The sequence below is a fragment of the Bemisia tabaci genome, chromosome 10 (genome assembly GCF_918797505.1).
Source record: "Bemisia tabaci chromosome 10, PGI_BMITA_v3".
NCBI lineage: Eukaryota > Metazoa > Arthropoda > Insecta > Hemiptera > Aleyrodidae > Bemisia > Bemisia tabaci.
In genome coordinates, this window is record NC_092802.1 from 31,552,440 (window position 1) to 31,576,485 (window position 24,046).

A 24,046-nucleotide genomic window follows, 5' to 3' on the forward strand; every position below is an offset into this window, starting at 1 on the left:
GAAGGTTAGAAATTTTCTACCTACCTTGGGAATTGAACCCGGGACCTACCTAACACTAACCGACGACCCTACCGATTGAGCTATAGCGAACGATGCATGACAGCGACGCAAAAACGGTATTTAACGTCGATTTGAACGGGCCGCTAAGATATTTTCCATCTACCTGGATTTGTCCGTGTATTTAGTTTACTTTACTATATTTTTTAACTATATTTTATCGTTTTACTTTGTTTTATTTCCTTGTTGTCTCTATTTTTTCTTCACTCTATTTTATTTTTTCAAGCACTTCATTTTTTTTTCTTTAATTATTTACTTCTCATTCCTTTACTTTGTTTTATATTTACTGTGATTTCTTTTAATACTTCATCATAATTTATGGACTTCACTTTACTCTTAAAATTCATTCTATTCTTTAACATCATTTAGTTGTTTCCCTTATTTTATTTTTTTCTTCATCTCCTTGCTTCCTCTAATTATTTACTTCAATTTAGTCTTTGACTTCATTTTATCATAATTATATTTGATTTACTTTATTTTATTTCTTTTCTATTGTCTCTGTTATACCATAATTTCGACTATTCTATTATTTTTTCTATTTTTTTCTCTTTAAATTTTTCATTTTCATTCTGAGAGTGGTAGGCTTAAAGGGCATTCTGAGAGTGGTAGGCTTAAAGGGGAGAAGAGACAGTAAATAGCGCTAGTGCGAGGGAGAGAAGGTGCGCGTGACTCCGGGCCGTACTGCAGCTCCGGTGCGGAGTGCTTTGACTACACATGCAGCCCGTCTCAGCACCTACGCGCTGAACCGCACTCCCGTGTTCATTCTCACTCCGGATTTTCCGTCGGACGGAATCAACGATTTTTAACAGTGTAAGGTTAGGTAAGGTTAGGTTAGGTAAGATTAGGTTAGGTTAGGTCAGGTTAGGTTAGGTTAGGTTAGATTAGGTTAGGTTAGGTTAGGTCAGGTTAGGTTAGGTCAGGTTAGGTTAGGTTAGGTTAAGTTAGCTCAAGTTAGATTAGATAATGAATATACGATTTTCTATCATGATGGACTTTAAAACTAATAAGGAGGGTCTACTTGCTTTTGGACTCCATGCTCAAGCAAAGAGGTGAGAAGTTTAGCGAGGAGCATGGAGTCCAAGATTTGGACGAAATAAGCAAGCAAGTATATCAAGGGTGAACATGGAGTCCAATATCTTGGACGCGATGTTACATAATCGAAACTGATCCTAGACGCAGGTAATGTGAAGAAACCTGGTTTTTACCACGCGAATTTCGCACGAAAGGAGATGATTTCAAACTGTTTTAGTGGAGTCATAGCGTAATTTGTGCCGTTTCACTCCTAAAAAGTCTATTCATGTACAGCTGTATCTCTCGCCAGCAACACACCCATTTCCGTTTGATTTTTTTTCCAGTATGTATGCAGTCACCAGGTGATGGAAAAGGAAGTTCCGGAGGCTCTGAGGAAGAAAAATCCTTACTAGAAAAAGGATCGGACACGTCATCAGGGAGCTCAGAAGCGTCCAAACCGAAAAGAGGTCAGCACCTTAACAGCAACCTTCATCGTAACCACATTTCTGAGGGCCTCACAGAAAATCATTCATTCATATTTTTATTCTAATCGTACTTAAAACGGTTTTGGAGATTCAGTAACGATATGAAACTGTAATATCGTGAAAAGAAATCTAAAGAAAAGGCAATTTAAACGTCCTACGAAAATGTTTCATAAGAATATATGGATCGCATTTAGCAAAATGGAACCAGTTACAGTGTTGTAAAAATGTTGCTACTTCATAATTACCTAAAAAATCTCTCAGAATAGCAAATAGTTTTCATTCCCTACTGGAAAATTGTTAATTTTAAAGAAAAAAGGTGTTTAAATTTTAATACAGTACAAATATAAAGTATTTTTTAAAGAAAATTTTAAGTTCCACGATTTTGAAAACATTGTAATCGCGCTGGCTCCTTTTTTGCTAAATGTGATCCATACATATATATGTCATCGACGGTGTAAGTCGGCAATCAAATAACTCGGTTTGTGACGTCGCAGACTTCCTGTCATACTTTATTTCTTAAACGGAAAACTTCTCAACGGAAATTCTTCTTTCTCTGTAAATTTTGCATAAACTTCAAGGAATGATGTCAATGTGCTCTCCTTTAAGAAAAAAAAATAGAGAGGCGAAGATTTTCGGATACCGCAAACGAGATATCGACGGTGTAAGTCGGCAATCACATACCTCGGGCAGCGACGTCGCACACCTCCTCTCATACTTCATTTTTTGAACGGAAAACTACTCAACAGCAATTGTTTAAAACTGCCGTGATTTTACTTCTCTGTGCGAAAAAAATTCTGCAAAACCTTCAAGGAATGATGTCAATTTTTCCTCCTTTAAAAAAATAACATAGAGGCGGAGATTTTCAGACACCGTAAACGAGAAATGTGATTGCCAACTTACACCGTAAATATGTGATTGCGGACCCACGCTGACGATAGGTACAAAAAACTTTCTTTACTTCAAAAACATTCCCGTTAAGTCAAAAAGTTAATTTTCTGTCAATTTTTTTTTTAAAACTTAAGGTGATTCGTCAAGCTCAAACAAAGGACGATATCTGAGCATGAGCCTAAAGAATCATTCTAAAACCCAAAAATCTGCAAAATTCAGAGAAATGAAAGCTGAATAGTGTTTGGGAAAAAACCTCGCATTTGATACAGAAATCGGTAGCTGAATCGAATGCGAGGTTTTTTCCAAACACTATTTTGCTTCCATTTCTCTGAATTTTGCCAAGTTTTGGGTTTAGGATGATTCTAGAGGCTCATGCGCAGGTATCGTCCTTTTTTTTCCTAAAAATTTAAAATCTGCTGAGATTTTCGGCCTAATCGATGCGATATATTGCATGCCAGTGCTCGACCACGTCACATGAGCTTGACGAATCACTTTAAAACATTTTAAACAATTTTTAGGTGATAGTTGGGCTTGTAATTAACTTTCTCTGTTTTATAGCACAATCTGTGAGGACATTCAGGGTTAAGGATGATTACTGGAAGGATTCTGAGAGGCCTTTGTTGGCAGAAGGCTCATCGGATACAACAGGGAGCACAGGAACACCCCCAAGACCCGGAGGAGGTCAGTTTCTTGAACCCAAAACCTTTAGTGTGACCAAGTCCGTCACGGGGGCCAATGACGTGGCGTGACTGTTAACCCTCCCCCCAGTCCCTCCCACCGGCAGGGGTGGGTGCAGCATTCTGCCGTGCTAAGGAAAAACGCCGTATGAGCCTTCAGGCGTTGCCAAATTGTCTTAGGCGAAACACGAATTTCCTGGTAAACTAATGAATATTTTTGTTCCAATTTTTCAGATAATTTTGTTCGCAATGGACCACTAGACAAAGTACAAATTAAAGGATTCTGATGCATGCTTCTTAACCAAAATTTCACGCAAAACACGATTCGCGCAACGAAAATGACTGAAACCAACTCTTAACGAAGGTATTAACGTTTTTATTTCACATTGGTTACAAGGAATTTGAACGGCCCGCTCACAAGAAACTCAAGGCTCTATACGTGAGTCAAATCGCGCACTACAACGGTTTCAGCAATCTTCTCAATCGAGCAATGTTCATTTCCCACCATGTGTTGTTCAAACTGTAAGCAATTTGCTATGGCTGAGCCAAAGCGTCAAGATTGAGGTTGCCAGATGTTTATATCGCAGAGATTGACAAGATAAACGTTTAGCACGCGATGTGAATCACGTAGAGGATTGAGTTTTCATGAGCGGGTGGTTTGAATTCACGCATCAAGAATTAATGAATATCTTCGTAAGGAGTTGATTTCGGTAATTTTCGTTGTGCGCATCGTGTTCTACGTGAAATTTTGGTTAAGAAGCATGCATTAGAATGCTGAAATTCGTACCTTGTCTAGTGGTCCATTCTACCAAAAAGTCCTGAATATTTCAAGAGATAATATGCATAACTTTCCTAGAAAATGAACATTTTATCGAAAGAAATTTGGCAACTCTCGAATGTTCTTACGGCGTTCTTCCTCAGCACGGCAGCATTGCGAAAGGCGTAATAATTGAGGGAGGAAAAGAAAAAAGGAGCAGCACCTTATACTGCCGTGCTAAGGAAGAACGTCGTATGAGCTTTCAGACGTTGCCATATTTCCTTCGACAAAAAGTGAATTTCCTGGGAAAATTATGAATATTTCCCTTCAGATTTTTCGGATAATTATGTTCACAATTCAATCTAAAATGTCAGAAAATTTCAAGGTAAAATATGCATGATTTTCTTCAAAAATACATGTTTTATCTGGGGAAATTTGGCAACTCTCGAATGTTCATACGGCGTTCTTCATTAGGACGGCAGTATAGAAGGACCGAGGGCGGAATGACTCCTAGTTACGCCATTGGGTCAATGAAGTACCCCCCACTTGAGGCGCTAACCGCGGCAGTGTCCACCGTGCTGCCTTGCTAAGGAAGAACGCCGTATGAACATTCGAGAGTTGCCAAATTTCCTTCAATAAAATGTTTATTTTCGAGGAAAGATATTAATATATTTTTCCTTGAAATTTTTAGGGACTTTAGGTGAAATTGCGAACAAAATTATCTGAAAAAACGGAAGGAAAATATTCATAAGTTTACCAGGGAATTCGTGTTTTATCAAAGGAAATTTGACAACGCCTGAAGGTTAATACGACGTTTTTCCTCAGCACGGCAGCGTGAAAGGCGCTAAAATGTCTCGTATTTATGTTACTTATTTGATTTCTCAGAACTTATAAATATTATTCTTCTACTTCCTATTTCTCCTTCTTTCTCTCTTTACCTTTTTCTTTATGTTCCATCTCAATATTTTCTTCCTTAGTTTTCTCCTCCTTGTCATCTTCTTCTTCTTTCTCCCCGGTGTCTTCCGCTTCTCTTTCTTCCAATTATCCTCTCTCCTTTTTTTCTTAAATTCCTCTCTCCTCTTTATCTTCCACTTATTTTGCATCACCTCCTTCTGCTTCCACTGCTTCTTCTCCTTCTACTGCTCCTTTTTCTTTTTCTCCCTATTCTTCATCTCCTCTCTCTTTGTCTTCTCCTTCCACCTCCCATTCATTGATCGGGCACGGGGCGCTTTTTATGTTTGCGCGGAGGATAGTTTACCCTCGTGACGGCCCTAAGTGTAACCTTATTTGTTTTTCTGTTTACACACCAACACCAGTATCATGCATGTGTCAGGCTAATAAGAGTCAAATCAGCATTTTGTCAAATGCCGGCACAAATTATATGTATACATCAGTTATTCATCAAAATGCATCTAGTTGAGCACGTTTTTCCGATAATTTCTACAACTTTTAGCATTCAAATGAAATTGAAAAAATCCCCAGTTATACTCCAATCTGACCAAAATCGACATTATACATATAATAAGAATCAAAAAATGTTCCAGTGAGAGAAATTTGATAATAGTACCCATTTCTCCTCCACTCTGATTAGACTAAACAAAACTGTCATAATCATATGCCATTTTCTAAATTTCGAATAATTTGAAATCCGCTCTTAATTTGAAATGAAAAATAATTTTAAGAAAAATATATTATAAGCGCTTTGCGCTAACGCTTACGAATTTATTTTATTTATTGGTGTGAATGTTTTGCCTTTTTGACTGATTAAACGGTCTAAATCGTTTAATATCATTCAAATAAGCCGTAATTGAAGTATAGAAAAATTGCCTAGCACTTTAACACAAAAATTTGACAAAAATATACGAACTGTTAAAAATCAAAGATTTACTCTGAGTGAATAGCCGGCGTGAAAAAAAAACAAGCAGTGAACTCCAACACAATGTGTTGATAAGGCGCGTCATTAACTCGCACATATCAACCCCTTTAGTTTTCATTTACAGAGATTTCAAAATAGGCAAACAGCACAACAAGAGAATTCACGATCCAACACTGCGAGGTCAACTACGCACCTTGACGAGACCGTGTATTGTGAATGTAGAAAGCTATTCGATCGAATTTAAGTTTTTTGATCTGCCTCAAGCAAAATCTTATCAGATTCTTGAAGAAAAAGGCTACGGAAAAATTTAAGCGAAGAAAGGAAAAATTCTGTCGAACTCCTAGAAGATCAAGTCGATTTAAAGGTATTTTGGGGCTAAAATACCCAAATCACCGGTAGTATAAATCCCGTTATATTATTGAAAAGAAATTGACTCGATATAAATGCAATTGCATTAAATATGTCTTGATTTTGTTATTTTAAACGTCTTTCCATGCAAAGAAGTTCAACCATGTCGTTGCTTTATTCATTCATGAATTGAAAGTAAGCAATCTACATCCCGAAAATCTACTGATTTGCCGTAAAAAATTGCAGAAACTTGATATACCAGGTCGATGCACCCACTCGTTGAATTTACCAACCAATTTCGTGAGTGCAAATGTGTGAAAATCAATATGCTATAGTCATTTTGGGTGCATTTATTTTTCATGAAACAATAATAATTTCAATCACGAAAAACCATCAATTTTCCGTATAAAATCGAAAAAATCAAAATATGTCGACTCCCCGACGTGAAAATTAGATTCTACGTGTGTATATACTTATGTATCGATATGCTGAACAGAAACTATGTGTGGACACAGTCAGAAGCCCGCGGCAACATTAATTCAACAGAAAAACTGTAAAAATTAGATCGGATTTTAGCCGCTTTGCCCGCCTCTCCTCGTTACTTACAACAAACCGTTCTTATACTCATCTCAAAATTTTTCTCAGAGCTTTGGGGTATTATCAGCTTCCATTTAAACTCCGGTTCGATGGCCGAATCGGCTGCCAAAAAAGCAAGCCACTGTTGAAGGGTTCTATGAGAAATTCGTGATATTATCGGCTCTCAGGAAATCACCCCATGGCTAAAATTGGTGGTATAAATGTTTAAGTGCTTAAAATAATCGTATTCAAGAAACTAAGGAATTAAACTATGGAGTCAATTTCTTTTTAATAATATAACGGGATTTACTACCGGTGATTTAGCTATTATAGCCCCAGAATACTTTTAAAGCGCCTTTACGTTCCAGAATCTCGACGGAATTTTTTTTTTTTTTTTTGGCTTAAACGATTCAAGAGACATTGTAGTTAAAAATAAAAAGACTTTTCGATTTGGACGTATAAAAAATGTTTAACTCGTTCAGGCACACCGTGTATTGTATGGAGTACTGCTGTTATTCGACCGTTGTCTTCAGGTCAAAATTCTTACAAAGAAGCCCCTTGCAAGAGGCGAATTTTTTGTAATTTCTCCCAGTTTTTTCAGCGTTAGGTATATAAATGATTTGCTTGTCAAATTCTGAGGTCAATTATATTTAATTGTAATTTATACATTTCTTTTTTCCCCCTTCATTTTATTTTTTGTATCGAGAAGTCGAGGTTTTGTTGATTTCTTCGGATTTCGATTACTGTAACTTCTCTTCTATTCGGCCGATTTTTATGAATGAGGTCTCTTTTTATTTGTGTTTTAACGGAGAGTAAGGAAAAAATTGCTAAATACACGCGAAATAATTTTTTTTGAAAATTGGATGAATCCTAGCGTGACGGTGAAATGGTTAATGAAGCGTGAGTAATTGGGGCACGGGTCTCGGCCGCGCTGGGACCCAAGGCGGCCCAAGGCCTATTGTTCTTCGTGACGCCAACGCAGTGATCAGGAGCGTGGGGAACAGAGGGATAGGTGGATTCCTGCATGAGCCACGTTTTGCAAATGGTCTAATGAGTTTCAAGGCTCATCACAGATTGCACTTACCACTATCCTGCTGTCCCTGGCTATCAGAGCAAGGCGTACCAATTTTTGAAAAGGATAACAGTGGTGTGGAGATCTGTCAAAGCAACGTTTTGAGCAAAACGGAGTGAGTGAAATTCTCATTCAAGGAGTGCCGAACTGGTCAGCCATCCTCGAATCAGTTCGCTTGCTTCCGCTTATATATGCATATTTTAAATCAGCGCGTCGTACTCTTAGGCTTTTTTTAAAAAAACCAAGTAACGTAGACTCTTGGTATTCACTGCACATAAACTAGAGAGCCCCAGAATGAGAAACAACTTTAAATCATAATTATTGACGGATAAATAAACTTTTTACACGCTTTGGAAAATCTCAGAAGTTCGCGGTAGTCACTTTTCGGTAAGGAACTAAGGGACTCGGTTATTGTACCGAGCAGGGTTCGAAACGATCGCAAAGGCGGTATACTACGTATACGCGCCAAAAATCCAGCGCGAATTTCACGCCGCACTCTGAGTGAATAGATCAGAGCGTGAATATCACCAACGACGGACGAATCAGTTGAGCTATCTCAAGTAGCGTGAAATAAGAGTTCTCTGATAAGAGCTTTGAATGGCAAAGTGATGACGCACTCGTCTATCACCGCCGCGACACGAGTTCAAAACCATGCTGCGGCAGTTGAGCTATCTCAAGTAGCGTGAAATAAGAGTTCTCTGATAAGAGCTTTGAATGGCAAAGTGATGACGCACTCGTCTATCACCGCCGCGACACGAGTTCAAAACCATGCTGCGGCAGTTCCGTTTCACATTTGCCTATCAGATTTTCACACCCACCAGGGCGCGAAATTCGCGCCGGATCCACGCACTCATTGTCAGAGTAACAGGTGGGCAAAATAGCAACTGAGTAAGCGTGAATTTCGCGCCGGGATTCTTAACAGTGTACCCATGTATTTTCAAATTTCACTGGTTAAAGTTATCAAAATTCTTTGTCAACGTCAAAATTTCAAAAGAATTCTCTCTTTTTTACTGAGGATATAGAAATTTCGAGTCTAATATTCATAGGCTCAAGCCGAAACTGTCGAATCGGTTTAGCATCGCTTCCGACAGAGCCTTTCGTAATGGACCACTAGACAAGGTACGAATTTCAACATTCTGATACATGTTTCTTAACCAAAATTTCACGTAAAACACAATGCGCACAACAAAAATTACCTATATCAACTCCTTACGAAGATATTTAATGATTCTTGGTGCGTGAATTCAAACTATCCGCTCATGAAAACTCGATGCTCTACGTGATTCACATCGCGCACTAAACGTTATCATGACAGTCTCTGCGATATAAAAATCTGGCAACCTTAATCTTGACACTTTGGCTCAGCTATTACAAATAGCTTATAGTTTGAACAACACACGGTGGGAAATGAACATTGCTCGATTGAGCAGCTTGCTGAAACCGTTGTAGTGCGCGATTTGACTCACGTAGAACTTTGAGTTTCTTGTGAGCGGGCAGTTCAAATTCCTCGTAACCAATGTGAAATAAAAACGTTAATATCTTTGTTAGAAGTTGGTTTCAGTAATTTTCGTTGCGCAAATCGTATTCTACGTGAAATTCTGGTTAAGAAACATGTATCAGATTGCTTAAATTCGTACCTTGTCTAGTGGTCCATTGTTTCATTTTCTTGACAGCTCGTCTCAAAAGGCTAGACGCCTTGCCACTAGACCGTCATGAAGGATACCAGAAACTGGGGGAGGAGTCTGATCCCAAATCGCCGAAAAAAGAAACCGTCCCTCCGGAAAAAAGACCCTTATTGTCAGAAGAACCATCCGGAACAACAGGAGTTACAGAAAAACCTCCGAAACCTCCGAAAGGCACAACCGCAGAAGGTAAGCGACCGAAATTTTTAACCTTTTAGTTTTAAAAATTTTTAATTTTAATTTGTTCTTCAATTTAGGGGGGCTGCGCCCCCTTGCCGCTTTGTGGCCGAACTCCCCTCCCCCCTCCCCCTCAGGCAAATCGAGCCTGCGTAGGGGAAGCATGTGAGCGAAAGGAGTGGGAAGAAGAGGAAAAACCGGTTTGTGACATGATGAGCTCGATACCCTCAGCAAAAAGTTTTTTTCGCTACACCCTACTCAGGAGGACACGCTACCCTTACGATTTAAATTAAAGAGTATGATTAACTCATTGTGTTGTTATGTAGCCTCATTCCTATTGACCTCAACTTCGAGTCCCACGCACGAAGTTTTTTTCTACGTGTATATGAGCAGAGTCGCTTGCATTCCTACTCTGACTTCGTAATTGGGTGAGTACTCGTAGGTCATAAAAAAAATACCATATTCAAACTTTTTGCTCTTGTTGAAATTACAACACAACAAGAAAGAAGTGCCTGTTTTGAGGAATAAATACGAATGGAGCTAATTTCGGACACCGGGAACTACCCTTGCCATTTAGCACAGCTAAAAAACAAAGCCAAAGCCTTTAATTGGGTCACATTTTGCACTTTGGTACCAATTTTTCTGGCCCATTTTAGAAACAACATACATGCCATTGTTTCTCTATGCAGATATGTTCTGTAATGGGAGAGCCAGAGATAATGGCTCCTTACTGCAAAATGTAATCCAATTGATGCTCAGGGCCGCAGCGCGAACTTTTAGCACCCGGGGCAGAGATGTTGTCGCCCCCCCCCCCCCATCCCCGCCCCATGAGGGAAGGTTGCGAGGGGGAGGGAGAGCTTCTGAGAAAATCTTGAATTATTTTAAGAGATCATTTTTATCACATCTTCGTTTTCTCCTGTCGTTTTCCCTTCTCGACCTTTTGGCGCCCCTCCCCTCTCGTTAGCACCTGGGACAACCGTTCCACTCGCCCATAGGACGCCACAGCCCTGTTGATGCTATTCAAAAATTAATTGTGCCATTTTTGCAACATTCAAAATGTTTGAAAAATTTTATGCCCATAAGTGGACCGCGCTAAGCAGAAAGGAACCCTAACCTACCCTAACCTACCCTAACCTAACCGAACCTAACATATCCTAACCTAACCTAAATATTGCACAAAAAAAGATGAGAGAATTGACAGGTGAGTACTCATATTAGGAGCCATTTGGACAACATTCAGCAGAAAGAAACCAAGCTACATCAGCTATTGCCAAATTTATTTGGGCAATTTAATTTTTTACATGAAAACGGTTGTGCCAATTTGTGTGCAAATTTCAGTACCCTTTCTGCATATTACGAAACAAATTCCTTTAAATTTCCGATGGAATTGGGACCAACGTTCTCTTGTAAAAAAATAAATTGCCCTGTTAAATTTGGCAGAAGCTGTTGTGGCTTGGTTTCTTCCTGCTGAATGCGGTCCGAATGGCCCTGAATATGAGTACTCACCTGTCATTTTTCTCGTCTTTTTTGTGAAATATTTAGATTAGGTTAGGTTGGGTTAGGTCAGGTTAGATTAGGTTAGGTTAGGTTAGGTTAGTTTGTGTTAGGTTAGGTTAGGTTTTTTTGTGAAATGTTTGGTTTAACACGTAAATGTCTCTCCTTTTCCACAGCGGGACTAAAACAAAAAATAAGCAAAGCAGAGGGCTACGAACGACTGGACAAAGGGAAGAGTCCAACATTTACTCCACGGGACCCGATTGTCTTCGGAGTTTTTACGGGAAAAGGTTTGTACGCTTGCACTCCACTTTCCATTTTGTCCGCTTTGTTTTCTCTTGCCACTTGTCCTTACTCTCCTGATGGGTCTGTAGCACACTCAGAAAAAAACTTCAGTCTTATGAACCGAACTTACGGTGTTCAATACTGCCGTGCTGAGGAAGAACGCCGTATGAACATTCGAGAGTTGCCAAATTTCCCCAGATAAAACATGCATTTTTGAAGAAAATTATCCATATATCACCTTGAAATTTTCAGACATTTTAGTTTGAATTGTGAACATAATTATTTGAAAAATTTGAAGGAAAATATTCATAATTTTCTGAGGAAATTCACTTTTTGTCAAAGGAAATATGGCAACGTCTGAAGGCTCATACGACGTTTTTCCTTAGCGCGGCGGAATAGCGGCCGTGTTGTTCGGTTCATGTAACCGCTCTGCCGGTTCTGGGAACCGTATCCTCGGTTCATGTAACCGAGTATTCAAACCGAACAGAAACAACGGAGAAACACGGCCGTATGAACCGAGAGGGCGGTCGCATGAACCAAGCAATACTGCCGACATTGAACACCGTACATTCGGCTCTTATGATCGAACTTTTTTATCACCCTGGTAAAAATTGGCAGTAGAATCTGTGTTCCAAAATACCATAGACCTGAAGCCGGCTGTTAGATTTTCAATAGCTTCTACAGCCGGCTGCACAATTTCTTATAGCCTTTTATAGCCGATGGCGACTAAGGAACAGCCGGGCGATGAAGTGTATGCTAAATGTTACTAATTACGGATGCTAGGACTTAGTGAGTTTTTGGACTACCGCTCTATTTTTGGGCCGTAGTATCTTGATTTATTTTTCGCGGAAAGTTCCGTAAGCCTTCAATTTCGTATGATACTGTGCAATACCTCTGGTGTGAAATAGTTGCTTCAACGCCGTGGCACGCTGCGGCGCGGCGGGCGGGCAGCCAGCGCGAAAATCGCAATAGCGCCTACAAACCTAACAGGGATACTTCACGCATTGCGCAATGCGTGAAGTATCCCTGTTAGGTTTGTAGGCGCTAATGCGCGCTTTTCGCTGGCAGCACGCCGCTCCGCTCTGTGTTAGGCTCCAATATATAATCTCGCGGAGTCAACGTTTTTCGACTCATGATTTTGAAATGTTTGCACATCCTGTAAGGATTATTCTCATTTTAATTGATGAAAAAAATATGTATTAAAGGAAAATATAATGTGTGTTTTGTAATTATTATGGTGGTTCCATATCAAACTTAATGATTTCCAAAGCACACGAATTTCTACACAATTTCTTATAGCCTTTTATAGCCAATGGCGATAAAGTGTAAAGCCCGGCGATAGGAACTATACCCCGGCTGTACACTTTTTTATCGCTTCGTATAGCCCGGCTATATGATTTGCTTCGCTCTCTACAGCCAGCTGTATGATTTGCTATATTGCTTTCTTTAGCCGGCTATAAGAATTCCTATGGTATTTTGAAACGCAGCTCCTATCGCCAATTTTTACCAGGGCAGTGCACGCAAGAGATACAGCCAAAGCCAAATATATACTCTCGGTAGGCAACATCTCAGGAAAACCACGTTGGGAACGTCAAAAAAGTCGGAAATCTATTCCCAAGTACGTGATCTGCGTAGTTTGTAACACGCTTTTTCAAGTTCCCCGCGTCTGCGGGAAGTTTTTCTCAGCCACCGCCGGCCAGCTAGGTTTGCACGGACAGGAGTCAGAATTTCTCGCAGGATATACCTCTGCAGTCTGGCAGTTTATCCCTCGATCGTACTGTATTCAGATATTGTAAAACGAAGCAGCTGCACAGTTTTGAAAACACTATGAGATCAAGCTTGTAGCCTTCTGTTATATGCGATCCAATTTAATTTGGATGTAAGTTTTGTGTTGTGTTGTAATAACAAATGCAAAATATTTTTTCTGGCACAATTGGTTGTGAAAAAAATGATAAAAAACTCTGAAATTTTGAAGATAAAACTTTTCAAAACCTATTAACAACCAAGTCAGCAGACCATTTTTGTACTTTTTGCGAAAAATTCCTCCTGGCACTTAAAAAAATTTCCATGACTTTATCTTAGTAAAGTTTGAATAAAAAGTTTACATGCATTTTAACTTTTATAAAACTAAAAATTGTACGGCAATATTTCAAGAATGTTAAGTTTTCACCAGGCACAGTTTGCAGTTTATGCTGCAGTAATCATCAATATATGAGCGTTTATAGAATCGAACACAATTTTGATGTCAATTTGTTTTCATAACTTTTTTCAACGTAGATTTCACATATATTTTAGTACGAAACGAACAAAAAGGGTTTCCTAACTCGAACATATGGCAAATTTGTTATTTTTTTTTTAAAATCCAAATCCAGCAGTGAATGCTACAGATGTGGTTTAACACATTTTTTTTATCATTATTGTAGATGGCCATCGTATCACGCGCGAAGAGTGCGGAGCAAAATGCAAGGCCCACTTTGGCGAGATGTATTTGCCGGATCATAACATTGTTCCATTCGCTCTTCCTTTCATTATAACGGACAAGAAAACAAATTCAGTACGTTGTAACTGTACGATGAATGCCGAGCAAATACGGGATTTGCTTCTACAAACAGAACTAAGTAGAAATTATTATACCTTCCAGCAGGAGTTTGCGAAGAAGTCATTCTGTCACGCCAGGGTCTGGCTGTATACGAGAGACTTCCAAAGGATAACTGTGGATATCCCGTATGAGCTGGAATCGAAGAAGCTGAAATCTCCAAAGGAAAGAGCCAAATTTTCTAGATTAGAATCAATATCGGGTCAAGCTCACGTGTCTCCAGATTATTTTCGACGGAAATTGCAAGAAGACGAGGAACAAGCTCGGTTAGACAGGTTGGAAGAAGAAAAAAAGAAAAAAGCGGAAGCATCTTCGAAGGATCCATCTAAGAAAGGTAAAGAAGTTGCTGAGATCTCGCCGGAAGAAGAGGAGCAATGGAAAGCTCTGGTAGAAAGAAATGAAAACAAAAAAAAGGAAGGAGCTTCGGAGAATCCTGCTGAAAAAGGTAAAGATGTTGCTCAGGTCAACCCAGAGGAAGAAAAAATTATCGTGGGAGCATTTCCGAGGTCTAAGGGTAATTATTCATCATTCTTTAATCATCTTTATTTCCCTACGATATTCATAACTGTCGATTTGTTGCTTATCTACTACCTGAAGGAGCCCCGTTAATTGAAATTCAAGTCTCTATAAAATTCATTTCATTGAGCTGCGGGTTATGTGGATAAACAGTATATTCGAGGATGGTTCCGGCCAGTGGCGTGGCGTGCATTGCGATATATCGATTGTTACGTCATTTGAACCTATGGGAAAGAATCGATGAACACGGTGTTCGCAGCGAACACCCTGTTTATAGATTCTTTCCCATGGTTCAAATGACGTAACAATCGATATATCGCAATGCACGCCACGCCACTGGTTCCGGCGAAGTTTTTAATTGGACGTATTTCTGCCAAACGGAACCACGTGCAATGACCATTTGTCCATTGAGGCATGAACCCTGAGACCCATAAGAGTGTATGCATAACAGGGCTCACGTCATAATGCACATAGTTCCGTTTGGCAGTTAAAATTTAAAATTCTCAGTTGGCTTTTGGCTTAGGCAGTTTAATGTTGAAATTCTCCTCCTGCTCGAAAATGGTCCATGTTGTGCAGCAAGCTCCTCGCCAGGTGGAACGCCTCTCAAACAAGCAAAATCAAAATACACTGAAAAAAAAATTCTCGGCGTTTTTACCTCGGTCCGTTGGTACCTTTACCGTCTCACTTTTTTTACCAATTGTTGGTAATTTTACCGAGACAGACTGGTAAGCTTACCTAAGAACCGGTATTTTTATTGTTTTTTTCAGGTAAGATTACCACTTTTATTGGTTATCAATTCCCGGTAACTTTGCCATTTTATCTCGGTAATTCTACCGCAGTCGATAAAAAAAATATTGGCGTTTTTACCGGGGCCCAGTAAAATTACCGAGAAAGTCAATAATTTTACCGAGATTTCTGGGTAAAATTACCAATGCCATAAATGGTAATTTTACCAAGAAAAAACTGGGATCAAATAGAACCCTGAATTCTTGGTAATTTTACCATTTTCTTAGTAAATACACCGAGATTTTTTTTTTCAGTGTAGGGCGCTCGACGGACAGCGCTTGTGTCGAACAAGAACATTAGCGAGATGCGTTTTGAGATGACTCGAATGATCTGACATTTGAAACTAAGGAAATCATCGATTTTCAGGAACTCGAAAACGGAGACATTAATAATCAAATCTTTGCCATAGCGTTAAGTGGGAAAATATCGGTTGCCGATAACTCAGGCTTCGCCCGTGGACAAAAATATAGCTTGCGATTCAGTTAATTTTGACTTTTCCGTAATTTTACTGCTCTTAAGTTTTGATGAAAGTTGTCGAGAATGCCTCAACATTCACTGTGTACAGTGCACGCATTCATTAGAGCCTCTCTTACAGCGCTTACAGCAACACCTGGCCGCCGCATAGCACCCTACATGGATCGCATTTAGCAAAAAGGAAGCAGCGCAATTACAGTGTTGTTATATTGTTACTCTTTCATATTTATCTGAAAAATCACCAAAAATATTAAACAGTTTTTGCATACCACAAACAAATTGGTAATTTTAAAGGGAAATAATTGTGTGAATTTTAATGCTGCACACATATCCAGTATTTTTTAAAAGAAAAAAGTAATTTGCACGATTTTGAAAAAACCGTAATCACACCGGTTCCTTCTTGCTAGATGCGATCCATATCGACGGTGAAACTACCAAACCACGTATCTCGTTTGCGGTGTTTAAAAATCTACGCTCACATTTTATTTTTTTGGAGTAGACCAAATCAATATCATTCCTTGAAATTTTCACGGAATTTTCTCCGCACAAAGAGGAAAAATCACAGAAATTTTCAAGACTGGATGTTAAGTAGTTTTTCGTTTAAAAAATAAAGTATGACAGGAAGTCTGCGACGTCGCAAACCGAGATACGTGGTTTGGTAGTTTCACCGTCGATATCTTATTCCCATACTCTCCCTGTGAGTTGGCCCTCCTTTATTGTTGTAAAAACCTCTTCCACCATCCTTTTAGTGGGAGTCCCACTTAATATATTCATAATCTTAAATAACTTTTCATATGCTTCTTAACTTCTTTTGGGGAGCAAAATAAAACAGTAATGCCATTTGCGACACATTGGATTGTGAACAATTGGAAAACAAGACGACGGTTCCAACGTTAAGACGTTGGAGAGCGTTCACCGTTGTAGCACCTCGTCAATATGTAAAAGTGGTTTGGCGCGGACGGAAGAGAGCGCTGCAAGACGCTTTTGAACTAAACGTGGAGCGTAACCTAGGAAACATACATAGATACAAGAAATGTCTTGTCATCATAGAGTAAAATATAGGGGTCATTAGTGAAGGGGTACTTTGTACCCAACAATTTTTTTAGATCTCCGACGACTAAAAATTTGAACGATCTTTGAAGGAGTCACTAAATAAAAGTACGTTGCAGAGTTTTAAAACGTAAAGATATTAATTTCTCAAAGACCAGCCCACAGGCATCACATAAAGTGGACAAAATAAGAGAAAAAAGGTAGAAATGATACATAAAAAAAAATTGAGAAAATAGGTATTGCTTCCCGGCACGAAAAATGGCGCCGATTCCCATGGAGCAGTGCGAGCTTTTACCAATGGATACATTAGTAACATACCCGCTGCAAAACGACCGGAAAGAGCGTACACTACTAACGTGGAAAACGCTAAAAAAATTCGGCACAGTAATGAAGCGTTCGATCTATTAAAAAATTGTCACTTTTTTCACACGGAGAAAAAAAACTCGTGCGTGGGACCCGAAGTTTAGGTCATATGGATCTCTGAAGTTTTCAGATTGAACATCTGAACACTTTAGGTCTAGCTGCCGAAGTTCGGATCATACATCTGAAACTTCAGTTCTTACATCTGAAGTACTTCAGATGTTAGAACCGAAGTACATCGGATGTGAGAACCGAAGTACTTCGGTGTGAGAACCGAAGTACTTCGGGTGTGAGAACCGAAGTTTCTGATGTATGATCCGAACTTCGGCAGCTAGACCTAAAGTGTTCAGATGCTCAATCTGAAAACTTCAGAGATCCATATGACCTAAACTTCGGATCCCACGCACGAGTTTTTTTTCTCCGTGCACCTGTTCGATGTCCTCAGGGCAACCAAAACTGACAATTTTTTCATCACGGTCGCGTTATCTAAAACAAAATTGCTTTCTTTTCTAATTGCGCATGCGCTCCGATCGGAGTCAATGCACGCTTGCCACATCGTCTATTTCTGATGAGTAGATTTATTCGCCGTGGAAGACTCCGCGCACTGAAAAAAAATTCTCGGCGTTTTTACCAAGGTCCGTTGGTACCTTTACCATCTCACTTTTTTACCAATTACTGGTAATTTTACTAGGACAGACTGATAATCTCACCTAAACACCGGTATTTTTACTGTATTTCTCAGGTAAGAATACCACTTTTATTGGTAATCAATTCCCGGTAACTTTGCCATTTTATCTCGGTGATTCTACCACAGTCGATAAACAAACTTGGCGTTTTTACTGGGGTCCAGTAAAATTACCGAGAAATTCGATAATTTTACCGAGATTTCTCGGTAAAATTACCGATTTTATGAATGGTAATTTTACCAAGAAAAAACTGGAATCAAGTAGAACCCTGAATTCTTGGTAATTTTACCCTTTTCTTAGTAAATACACAGAGATTTTTTTTTCAGTGCGGAACTTTGAAAACATGACCCTGTCATCATGGGTGGCGGAAGCCACCCCCGGACAATTCTGTTAACATGACCATACCAAACTAACTGCTTGGCCATGACGCATAATTTGGTCTATACAATGTATCACCCTCACCCCATGTATTTGTTGCGGGCAAATGCCAAAAGCTGGGCACATCGCGATCTGCCCGGGCAAATCCCGGATTCTAAGTTCATTTCGGGATCGGCCCAAAATCTCGTGGGCACATCGCAATCTGCCCGGGCTAATCGATAGATCGAGATGTGCCCTGCTTTCGGATTTTGCCCGTAATATATTCCCTGTATGTCCCTTGAAAATTCCGGAGATTCTATCATGATTTTCTATATTTCCATTCGTTGATTTCAGACGAAGGGTTCACGGATGAGAGTTGCAAAGCAACTTGCCAAGAGTTCTTCGGCGAGATCGAGTTAACCATCGGAGTTCGTACTAGCTTCACGAAACCGGAAGTATTAGAGAACGGAAACACCTGCAGTTGTTTCGTGAATCCGAGGTTGTCGTGGTGGGCTGAAGTAACGAAGTTTAGACTGGAATTCCTCGAAAAATTCAGGCATTTCTACTGTTTCGGGCAGACCGAGTTCGAGAACTATGACATTTTCCTTCAATATGAAATGGATGCACATCCAAACAGGAAGTCGAAAAGACCTAAAGTAGATATAGACACGTATAACAGAGAAGTAGCGGAGAGGGCAAAAGGAGCACTTCAAATAATGAGAGGACGTCCGCACAAAGATAAGCCGCAACCCAAGAAAACTGCAGAGGCGGCAGGACCCCCGCAAATTCTTCTGGGCACAATACAGAGAAGTAACTATATTTTTCCACATGTTCTGCTTTGTTCACAAATACTTTCAAAATGCACTCTTTTCCTTCTTCTCTACCCTAGTAGTATTTACTACTCAATGTGGCTGATTTTTCTTTGAAAATAATCAGTTTGTGTGTTTCTTTGATTTGTTACAACACTGAAAAAAAATTCTCGGCGTTTTAACCAAGGTCTGTTGGTACCTTTACCATCTCACTTTTTTACCAATTATTGATAATTTTACCAAGTCAGACTGGTAAGCTTACCCCAAAAACCGGTATTTCTTCTGTTTTTTTCAGGTAAGAATACCACTTTTATTGGTAATCGATTCCCGGTAACTTTGCCATTTCATCTCGGTAATTTTACCACAGTCGATAAAAAAAATTGGCGTTTTTACCAAGGTCCAGTAAAATTACCGAGAAAGTTCAATAATTTTACCGAGATTTCTCGTCTCGGTAAAATTACCAATATTCCATAAATGGTAATTTTACCAAGAAAAAACTGGGATCAAATAGAACCCTGAATTCTTGGTAGTTTTATCCTTTTCTTAGTACATACACCGAGATTTTTTTTTTCATTGAACATTGGCAGAAACTGTAAGTTGGCAACATTGATATCTTTTAATTTTAACCCATAGAAATGAATCGATTTTCGCAGGAGCCAGGTGCCCCGACATAAATCGATTATTCAACACAGCTTTGTGAAGGAAAAGCAGCGTTGCCAACCTGCTAGGTTCTGCTCTTTTAGTAGTAGCTCCTCAGAGTACGTAGGCGGCGCATGCCCAGCGGCGTGGCGTGCTTTGCGATACATCGATAGATCTGTCATTCAAACCCATGGAAAAGAAACGATTAACAAGGTGTTTGCAACGAACACCTTACTAATCGATTCTTTACCATGACTTCCAATGGGTAAATATCGATATTCGATTATTCGCGCCTCCCTAGTGGCATGCACAATACGAGCAGCATAGACAGTTTTCGATAACGGTTCGATGTATCGTTTGGTTCAAAACAATAGAACATAACCTCAAACCAAACTGTAAGGATTTAAGTTGGAAAAGCTGAAAATGAGAAATTTCCTGACAATTTCACTTTGCATTTGGCATTTGGCACTCAGAAGAATATAAAATCTGTTACAAAAGACCCGTTCTTTCAAATTTCTGAATTTACTTTTGAGGCTATGTTTATGTTTTGAGCCAATCGATATCGATACAATCGCACCTGTTTGATGTATCGAATACGATCTATTGAATCAACTCATACTCGTCGCCCTAAAAAGAATGCTTAAGTTACTGCAGTTCCACTAATGAGTTCAATTTAGAGATAATTGATGTTACCGCTGTGTTTTTAGCAAAATTTTATTGAGATAATATGAATAACATTTTTGTATCATATTTTCAAATCCTCTCATGGTTCGCTGTAGAGTCCCTTTATACTAAGAGTTAATTTAAATCCATTTCTAATTGGTTCCCATATTTTAGGCCTCCGCAGTGTCACAAACGGGAATAAAGATTACATTTTCACCAAATTGCAGTGAATATAATAAGGAGATGATCGGGGAATTACGGGTTCGGCAAAGAGCAAACGGAATGAGAGAAGGAACGGAGAAAGGAACTTGAGAATGAACCGATCGAAGATTACGAAAAACTTGCAATCTGTGTAATCTTAATTCCCGTTTGTGATTCCATTGGGGGGGGGGGGGGGTGTCTTCACTCTCGGTATAAAGGGACTCCAGTTCGCCGTAACGTTGAAAAATTTGAAATGTGCCTGTAGACCAGTGGCGATTTTGCAAGTTGGCAACACTGTTTTACCCCTATTTAAATCCATTAAAAATATCGATTTTAGGTGAGTTGCCTCACCAAGAATCGATTGCTTTCCATACAGTTAAATGGGAAAAAGCAGTTATGCCAGTTTTCAAGAACTCTCACTGCTGTAGACAAGGTATGAATTAAAGCACCGTGCCTCATATTTTCTTTTCAAAAGTTCACGAGAAAACCGTTACTGGAAAATTAACGACTGTACAAAATATTTATGTTCACGTTTGACAAAAGTGAAATGAGAAAAGTACCAATAATGCCATTCGTATTATCTAACTTCCATCTAATCTGGGTTAATAATGCTCGTCAATATCTAGTTCTGGAATTACTTCTTTGGAACTTGAACCTCCCATTGGGTGTAATTCGTAATACGCGTACAATTTTGATGGAATAACGTGTGCGTTTCCTAATGATTCACACCTTGTCAAGTGACCGAATCTCCCTCATCAGTGAATATAACAATTTTCTATGTTTTTGCTGGGTTCCTCATAAAATGTTTATGAAATCATCACTTGTTTGGAATTTTATTTCTAATTCCATAGTCCACTGTAATAACGATGAAGAAATGTGGAGTTTAAATTGCCATCCTACTTTTCTCCCTGGTGGTGAATCATTTCTCGTAACCTGCTCAAGCACTTCTGGTAGATGTTGACCTCATAATGTTCCAATTTCCTTTCCAGGTTCATGGAAGAACAAGTTATCAACACTCACGCCTGAAAAATGCCAGAAGAAATGCAATGAGAGGTTTGGGTATATTCTCCAGGAGCCTCCAAAAGCTGAAAGCTCCTCTGTAGGCATTCCTCCAGGTAATCCAAACTTGCCCCCAAACGCTCCTCAAAAATCTCCTCAAAACGTCCCTCCAGAAGTTTCTCAAAAGCCCTCTCGGATACCGTTTACCACGGCAAAAGTATCAGATGATAAGAGTGAATGTAAATGCTACTTCAATAGAGGTCAAATTCTTCCATACCTTAAAACGAGAATTACAAATTATTCGAGTTGGGAATCAGTATTCTTTTATTACCTCACAGGTAAACCCTTCGGATACGACGACGGAGTGACTCATTTAAAGAAAGAACAAATTAAAGTCGTGAATGAGAATGGTTCAGAGAAAATCGTGCACAACCGGTTCGACAAGTCGGAAAAAAATCCACCTGAAACCAAACCCACAAAACCCAACTAACCCAATCCCATTTGAACGTATAGCTCGGCGAAAAGTGAGGGAATAATCTCTTAGTTGAAAACATTTGAGTTTCTAGTCAGGAAATGCACGCCACGGGTCAAAATTGACGCGCATCTCTTTCAGTGGAGGAATCAATGAATGCGATGTGTAACTCCTATTGTCACACATAAAATAAGTTTATCACACATTCCACGAAAAACCGTTACAGCTCCTTCGCAGCTCTCCTCGGCTGGAGAGCATGGCGGTCGCCCATGTTTCCAATCGAAACAAACACTAACTACACGATAATATTACAGTAGATATCGATTAATACGACATCGGTTAATACGACATATCGGCTAATACGACGGATTTCGTTTTCCCCGGCGAAACTCCATAAGTTAATACGACAACGGTTAATACGACATATCGGCTAATACGACGAAATCCCGTGACCCCTTGAATGTCGTATTAACAGATATCTACTGTATTCAGAAAACGCTCCTAACACTGCAAATGAAAGAAGAAGAAAAACAAACTTCGATTCTACGAAGTGCCGAGGAAATTTTTCTTGAGGTGATTCGATGGACGCCATATTTTGTGTCAGAACGGCATGCTATATATCGCATCAATTGGGCCCATTTTATCAGCTACTCGTCATTTTTCTCCAATTTCGAGATCGCAATCCTGATGTCAGGAAAGTAAAGCACTCACTTACCAATTTTAACGAAGAAATTCAACGTAAGAAAGGCGTGGTTTTTTTAGAGAGAAAACATCGCATTCGATACTGATATCGAAACTACACTCGAATGCGATATTTCCTCTCTAAAAAAACCACGCCTTCATTACGTTGAATTTGTTTGTGAAAATTGGTGAGTGAGTGCTTTAGTTTCCTGACAACAGAATTGCGATCTCAAAATTCGAGGAAAATGATTAGTAGCTGAAAAAATAGAGTCAATCGATACGATATATCACACGTCGTCCTGACATTAAATATGGCGTCCATCAAATCACCTTAAGTGGGATGCACGAAAATATCTTTCATCGACTAAGAGATTCCACTATTCAATAATTTTTCTCATCGGTGAGTTGTATGTGGAGGTGGAATAGTCATAACGGATTCAAAGGAGTGGCCCAGCTCTGCGTAATGTTAGACTTAAGAGGATCCATAAGTCCCGATCAATAAGGAAACCCTGTGAAAACTTCAAGGGATGATATTGGTTTGTTCTCGTTCACAAAAATAAAAAGAGATCGAACATTTTTAGGCACCGCAAACGACAACGAGATACGTGGTCTGGTTGTTTCATCGTCGATATTTGTTTCTTTTTGATTTATTGAAGAAGTAATATTAAGTTATGTTGTATTTTCGATTGTTTCAAATGTTATATTTTTTTTCATTTTCTATAATTATATTTTAAGTTCTTTATTTGTTCAATCTCAATAAAAACGATAATGAAAAATCCGATTCTGTTTCCTTTTTCTCCCTCACATTTTGGAATAATATTATTATGGCAATGATTTTCTCTATATTTTGCGCGTGAAATCCATTCAAATAACTCTTTCGCTGGGAATAGATTACGTAAATGGAGGAAAAGGAGCGGTGCTTATTTGCTGAAATCACCACTAAAATACACAAGCATCCCCCTTCTGTATGCTTTCTGTAATAAAATTACGTATTTTTTTCTTAAATCTGAGAATTTCAATACATTTCATACTCATGTGCATAGGAAAACAAAAGTGGAAGCATAAGAGACCTGTAAAAGCAGCCCGAAGCGGAAACGACAATCAAAAACACAGGAAAATGCGGAAATGAGGCTAAAATACAAAATACAAAGGCAGAACGTTCCGGAACCTTACGGCACCATTTTCAACTGCTAAAATAGAATCAAAAACAAGAAAGAAATTAAAATAAAAATAAGAAAAAACCAACAACGGCGTTACATGGTGAAATTGGTATTGGAATGAGACCCGAATAAAACTAATAGTGTATACGTTGTTCCTAAATTGAGTAAAAAATTGCGGTTCCTGGTAATTGCAAAATGGAGTCCAAATGTCA

General features: G+C 39.1%; 1 protein-coding gene across 1 annotated transcript; it reads left to right on the forward strand.

Annotated features, from left to right (window-relative positions):
• Positions 1–1,417: 1,417 nt before the first annotated feature.
• Positions 1,418–22,340, forward strand: LOC109033989 (uncharacterized). The gene is made up of 7 exons (XM_019046875.2): positions 1,418–1,535; positions 3,000–3,122; positions 9,421–9,618; positions 11,277–11,390; positions 13,809–14,495; positions 18,565–19,020; positions 21,512–22,340. The coding sequence occupies exons 1-7, from the start codon at positions 1,418–1,420 to the stop codon at positions 22,009–22,011; spliced, it is 2,196 nt and encodes a 731-aa protein (XP_018902420.2). The 3' UTR covers positions 22,012–22,340.
• Positions 22,341–24,046: the final 1,706 nt, after the last annotated feature.

Coding starts and splice junctions, on each gene's coding strand:
- LOC109033989 (XM_019046875.2), top strand. CDS start 1,418: ATGCAGTCACCAGGTGATGGAAAAGGAAGTTCCGGAGGCTCTGAGGAA. Junction 3,123..9,420: donor ACCCCCAAGACCCGGAGGAG/GTCAGTTTCTTG, acceptor TTTTCTTGACAG/CTCGTCTCAAAAGGCTAGAC. Junction 14,496..18,564: donor AGCATTTCCGAGGTCTAAGG/GTAATTATTCAT, acceptor CGTTGATTTCAG/ACGAAGGGTTCACGGATGAG.